The following is a 6,103-nucleotide window of genomic DNA, read 5'->3' on the forward strand; positions in this document are numbered from 1 at the left end:
GAACTCAAATGATAAAATTTCTGAATGAAACTTTCACAAAAACATACTATCATGCTATAAACATTAAAATAATAATAAAATAATTAATTCAACTTTAGATTTTGTGGTTCTGAAATCACTATTCTGATTTCACTAAAAACAGGTTGTTAGATCAGGCATACTATACCTTTGGCCAATACTCATCCCATATTTTCCCTTTAACCCCTTAACACGAATGTCTCCTTAATATAGCAAAATATCATGAAATCAAATTCTTATTAACTCAAGTGGTGGTTACTATACGCCCATACGTATATGTCAAAATGATCATTTGGGCGGATAACACCACGCTAGACAAACTGTTTACTACTATACGCCCAAAACTTTAGATCCACCAAAATTGGGATGTTACATTTAGTCTTATGCAATGTCCAAAGAATGACGTGGAACAAAAGGGAATGGAATCAATTCTTTACGCTTTTGTTGTGGGTAGTTTATTGTATGTCCAGACCTACACAAGACCTGACATGAACTTTGCTATTGGGATGCTAGGCAGATATCAAAGTAATCTTGGAATTGACCATTGGAAGGCTGCAAAGAAAGTTTTATGGTACCTATAAGGAACAAAGAATTTTTTGCTCATGTATAGGAGATTCAGTCAGTTGGAAGTGATTAGATACTCAGATTCAGATATTGTTGGATATATTGACAATAGAAAGTCCGCTTTTGACTTTTGACTTTTTACTTTCTAAAAGAGTCATCATGGAAAAATGCTAAACAATATGTCATTGCATCATCTACGATGGAAGCAGAATATGTGGCATGTTTTAAGGCTACTATTCATGCATTATGGTTGTAGAACTTTTTTTTAGGATTTGGAATAGTCAACTCCATTACCAAGCCACTAAAAATTTATTTTGATAATTCCACAATAATATTTTTCTCCAAAAAAGGACAAATATTCCAAAGGTGCAAAACATATGGAATTAAAATATTTTGTCGTTAAGGAGGAAGTTTAGAAATAAAGAATGTATATTAAACATGTTAGGAATGACCTGATGATTGTAGATCCATTAACTAAAGGCTTACAACCAAAGACTTTTAAAGAACATGTACATAGAATGGGTCATAGTTGTATTGATGAATGAAAATTTATGAGATTGTGACATTTGAGCTCAATTCTGATGTTCCTAAAATAAAATTGATGTTTCCTATTTATTATGATTGTGTGCTCATAATATTTGAAGTTATTTAAAACAAGAAAATTTTTATAGTTACTTATAGAGTTATTATATTGAGTTGTAATGTTGTGGTATATGAAAAGAAGTATGTGACTTAAACTATATGTAACCGCCATAACTCACATTTTCAACTTATTATAATATGGTAATTATGATGAGTGCTTTTTTATGCACGCTTAATGTTTGTTCTGTTAAAGTTTATGTTTTATCTTATTGGGTCAAGTGAGAAAATGTAAGATTTTAATCAAATTATGTGAAGCCATTTAAGTCTAAAATAATGTGTCCTAATTTAGAACCGATAAGAGTTTTACTTTTAATAGAAGTTAAATTCTATCCATTCATTCAGTTATTTGATGGACATACTAAATTAAAAGTTGATTATTATAAATTGATTCTCGTTCTATCTATTAATTTGCACACAAAAAAAATACACATAAAATTATAGTCACCATGACTTAAAGTTTGTGTGATAAAGAGAAAATGTCAAGAGAGAGAAATCAATTTATCAAGTGTTCTTCTTTGTTAAGTCTAATGGTCAAGTTCCAATTTGACATTAGGTATTTCTTAAATTTGTAAAACCATATTATTCTTAATATCCTAAAATCAATGTATATATAATATTAGTGATTTGAATTGCATAATATGCATATTAAGGATTTTACGGTTCAAGCTTCACATCGGAGACATTTGGATAGGGATTTGTAGAAGAACCAAGGTTTTCTATTGTGGAAAAAATCATTCCTAAACCTGAAAAACTGGGTCATTTGCTGTTTGGTTTTAGTCAGTTTTAAACTCAACAACTCTAGCTTTCTATATTTAACTAGAGCCCAAAGCAAGAATAAAGACAATGTGCCATATCAAGTGATTGGGTAAGAAGAAGCTGATCCATCACTATCTGATGCAATATTTAACCTTTGTCCAAGATTCCCATATGGAACCAAATGTTATAATTCATAAAAACTTGCAATTTCCTTATGCAGCTTTTAACTGATACGGTCATACATATACTGTGGTTTAATTTAATGTCCTGAATCAAGCATAGTGTCCTGAACAAGTACTCATATCTTGTTGGTAAGCTTTGGACACTAGAGCAAGCAAATTATCTGTTAAAAGAATACGTCTTGCAAGGTAAACTTGAAACATCAAACCCTATTTATACTAGTAATAGCGAAAGGGCCCCAAAAATGAACATATCTCCCATCTGAAAATCTTACCTTATACAAGGAATCAGGTCCCTCTTTTACCTGCGGTTCCAATGTACTTGAGTTCAGACAAAACAGCACATATTTAAATGCGACTTAATACACGAACATGTGATTAATGAAGAGATTGGCGTAGTTGTTTTTTGTTATATTTATATTTACATGATTAACATGAAAAAGAAAGGAAAAACTCAAGCTGAGAATATGTGAAATTAGACACCTTTTTAGTCACTAACTTTTCAAGGGTAATTGATTAAATGAAGAAAGGAGTTTGTAAAATTTTAAATATTTTGCTGTATAGTAACTTCTTTAATAACTTAAAGACCGTAAGGAAATCCAAACCTAGAAAGAAATGTATATATATATACAGACACAAAAGACAAATGAATTGTCATGCCTAATAAATTTCAATAATATCCCATGAGTATCATCTTTTCTTTTCACCATAGGAAATAAAGGTTAACTTAAGAGAAAGGTTAATGGATAAGCAGGGCTTGGAAATATCTTTACTTAAGGTTCAGCTCAACATTGGCTGATCACTTGGTTGCAGGAAAGTAATTAAATTCAACTTTAATTATGCGAGATTTGCTGAACTAGCATGAGTGAAAGTGACTCTAAAAATGCCTTATGTTGAAGTCTACAAGTACTTGTCTATGGTGTACGAAACCCACTTCGAATCAGATGAAAAGTATCAGACTGAAATTTTAAAATCGCCTAATTGGTTCATATCCTCTATTTGAGGTTAATTCCTTTTCAGACTCGTTCTCTAAATAAAATGTTCTTTGTTTTTTAAAAAATAAAATAATTGGAAAAAAAAAGAAAAAGAAAAAAGAGCTTACTACGTACGGGAACTGAAACGGGGCAACGAACATTGAAATTCAGGTGGTTTTTAATTGAGAAAAGTTGCAGACGAAAACTTGTGTCCTTTGGAATTTCTCTTTTATTTGGCTCACTGCTGGGAGACATGGTGAAGCCAAAATTATTTATAGGATTAGAGATAAATTATATTTTGAGTATTAAAATGTAAATTTATTATTATATTAATTTGTAGTTTTATAATTTTTAAAGGGATTAAAAATATATTTACCATATTTGGGCAGCCCCTTGTCTACTTCCCTTTGAATTACATAAAAAGGAAGGAGAAATAAAGATGAAAATGGAAATAAAACACCAAGCTTTGGACCTATCGACTTGCTCTAAAATACATTCATACATACGTACAATAGATACTTTAAAAGCTCATATATAGATAGATAGATAAATAAAGAGAGATTTAAGTAGTGGTAGGAAAATATCACTGTAGTTTATGAAATTTTTCTATTTCCCGAAAGAAGATAAACTTAGACCAGTTCTTTTCTTCCGAAGGTGATCCATCTTTGAACATCTGGCTAGGTTCTCACAGGTCGACTAGACGATGAATATATTAATATAGTTTGAGAGAGCCCCATTATTTTACATTACTATTTTGTCAAGTACAGATCATGAAAGAGCAAATGTTTTAAATTAAAAGAAAAACCAAGTATAATCAGCTTCTGTACTCCAAAAGACTGAAAAAGTAAATGCATTTCAAGGAAAAAAACAAAAGGAGGCTTGCAATAGGTAACAGAAAGGAGGCCCCAATGATCATCAACCTTTGTTTGTTCTGAACATTAAAGCTAATATGTACTCATTCATGTCTCGGGAAATAAATTGCTTCATGATCAATGTTGAAAAACGCAGGAAAAAAAAAAAAAAAAGGAGAAACGAACTTGTTGAATGCCATCCATAATAATACTGCTCAACAGAAAGCCAATCAAGAATATATTTATGTTAGTTTAGCAGAGGATCTTAGCTCAAGCAAAAAGTTCGGTTAGAAGAAGTAAAAAACTCGTAGAAAATGCCATTAAGTCTTAAATGTAGAGCGACTCACGTAAAGGAAATTAACTAATGTCAATGTCTCCAGAGGAAAATCATTTTTGACCCTTCCATCTTGTTTTACCACAGCTAAACACAATACGTTCTTACTCGTGTAAGCTCTTCCATTTCCTGGCATCTTGCATTGCATGTCTCCAATTTGCCTCAATGCACCAAAATCAAGACTCATTTTCACAATAAAATATATAGAGTTTTTAACGAAACAGAAAGAAATATATTACAACCAAAATTAAAAGTTGAGTACCCATTACATTAATTGATAATCTAATCTAGAAGACAAGAACCCAAGTTGATAAAACTATTAACTAACAATAATCCATCCCCAACATCATAATCACTTTCAAAGAGCCAAATGCTAATTACCCCCCTCCCCAAAGGAACCCTAAAAAATCTAACTAAACCCCGACATATGAACTTAGCCAGCTAACTCTTTATCCCTTTTTTTAGCTTTTTCTGCTCCATGAAGAACATGTTTCTAGGGTTTCTTACCAAGTGTGTGCTTGTTATTATGCATCCAAACTTTGAAGACTTGCCTTTTTACACCATTTTCATTGCAGAACTGTTGAACGAGCGGTTCATCATGTTTCTGAATCCGCCACCCTATCCTCTCAGCCAACTCCAACATCTTCTCCTTTTGATCATGTGTGAACTTTGTTCTAAACCTCTTCCTTGAACTCCCTTGATTCGAAACATCCTCTTGATCCTCCCTGCTGTGTCCTCCTCCACCTCCCGACGTCGAGGGCAAAGCTAATAGCCTTTGCTGTCCCGCCACGTGGAGGTAACCCGTCGGTGCTCTAAAGTAAGGCGTGAATTGCGGTGGCTGGTGGAAGTAGAGGTCCGTCGAGGGGAAGGTGTTTGGAGAACCCGGTTCCGTTTCCTTACGATGGAAGTTACGGTGGCAGTTACAAGCTGCGCATTTGAGAGCGTCGAGTGTACCTTCAGTTCCAGCCGGCATGAACTCACCGCAACCGTCGACGGCGTGACCGCCGATACCCACCGCGTGGTTCTTCAAACACTCTCTATAACTTCGCTTCCTCTGTTGCTGCTGTTGCTGACCGGTTGGAGTTATTGAACCCGGTTCAGCAGCTGACATTTTGACTGCGGTTGAGTTTACTAGGGAGTTATAACTTGGTGCCAAACCCATCTCTTCTTCTTGTTCCTCGAACTCCATTTCTTCCCACCAAAAGAAATTACCCTAAAAGAAAATGATTTTATATACAAAAAGTATAATGCTTTGTTTTTTTTATTTTCCTTCTCTTTTTTCTCTCTTTCTACCTGCAAAAGAAGCTTTGTTTTTTTTCCCCCGAAGGGTCCTTCTTGAAACCAACTCTCTTAACAGCTGCTTCTTTCTTTTTTTGGCTCTTGATTTTTACTGCATTGTTGAATAATTGGGTTGTTTTTAGCTTTTTATTTTTCCTTTTACTGTTAAGTGAGAAAAATAAAAACTAAAAAACAGAGATGTTACAGTGAAGGTAGCGGGATTGGGGGTTGTCCACTGCAGGGTAAAGTCTGCACAACGGACAAAAGAAAGGAATCCAACGATTCACGCGCTTCTCCCCACACTGAAACTTCTTTCGTATTTTAGGGATGACGCAAACCCAATATTTTGGCCCATTGATTCTGATTTAATCGGTACAATTCTTTTTAAGGTAGTGTATAGAAAGTTATCTAATAATTAGATTTGGTTGTAATTATTTATAATTATATAAGTTTAGTATGTATAAATAACTATTGTCATTGATAGGTTTGATTGAATTTGGTGTAATT

General features: G+C 33.5%; 1 protein-coding gene across 1 annotated transcript; it reads right to left on the reverse strand.

Annotated features, from left to right (window-relative positions):
- Window positions 1-4,504: 4,504 nt before the first annotated feature.
- Window positions 4,505-5,670, reverse strand: LOC108478531 (zinc-finger homeodomain protein 2-like). Its single transcript, XM_017780991.2, has one exon. It carries the CDS (start codon window positions 5,505-5,507, stop codon window positions 4,812-4,814), a length of 696 nt encoding a protein of 231 aa, XP_017636480.1. The 5' UTR covers window positions 5,508-5,670; the 3' UTR covers window positions 4,505-4,811.
- Between the last annotated feature and the right edge of the window lie 433 nt (window positions 5,671-6,103).

Source organism: Gossypium arboreum, chromosome 12, assembly GCF_025698485.1.
Source record: "Gossypium arboreum isolate Shixiya-1 chromosome 12, ASM2569848v2, whole genome shotgun sequence".
NCBI lineage: Eukaryota > Viridiplantae > Streptophyta > Magnoliopsida > Malvales > Malvaceae > Gossypium > Gossypium arboreum.

Coding starts and splice junctions, on each gene's coding strand:
- LOC108478531 (XM_017780991.2), bottom strand. CDS start 5,507: ATGGAGTTCGAGGAACAAGAAGAAGAGATGGGTTTGGCACCAAGTTAT.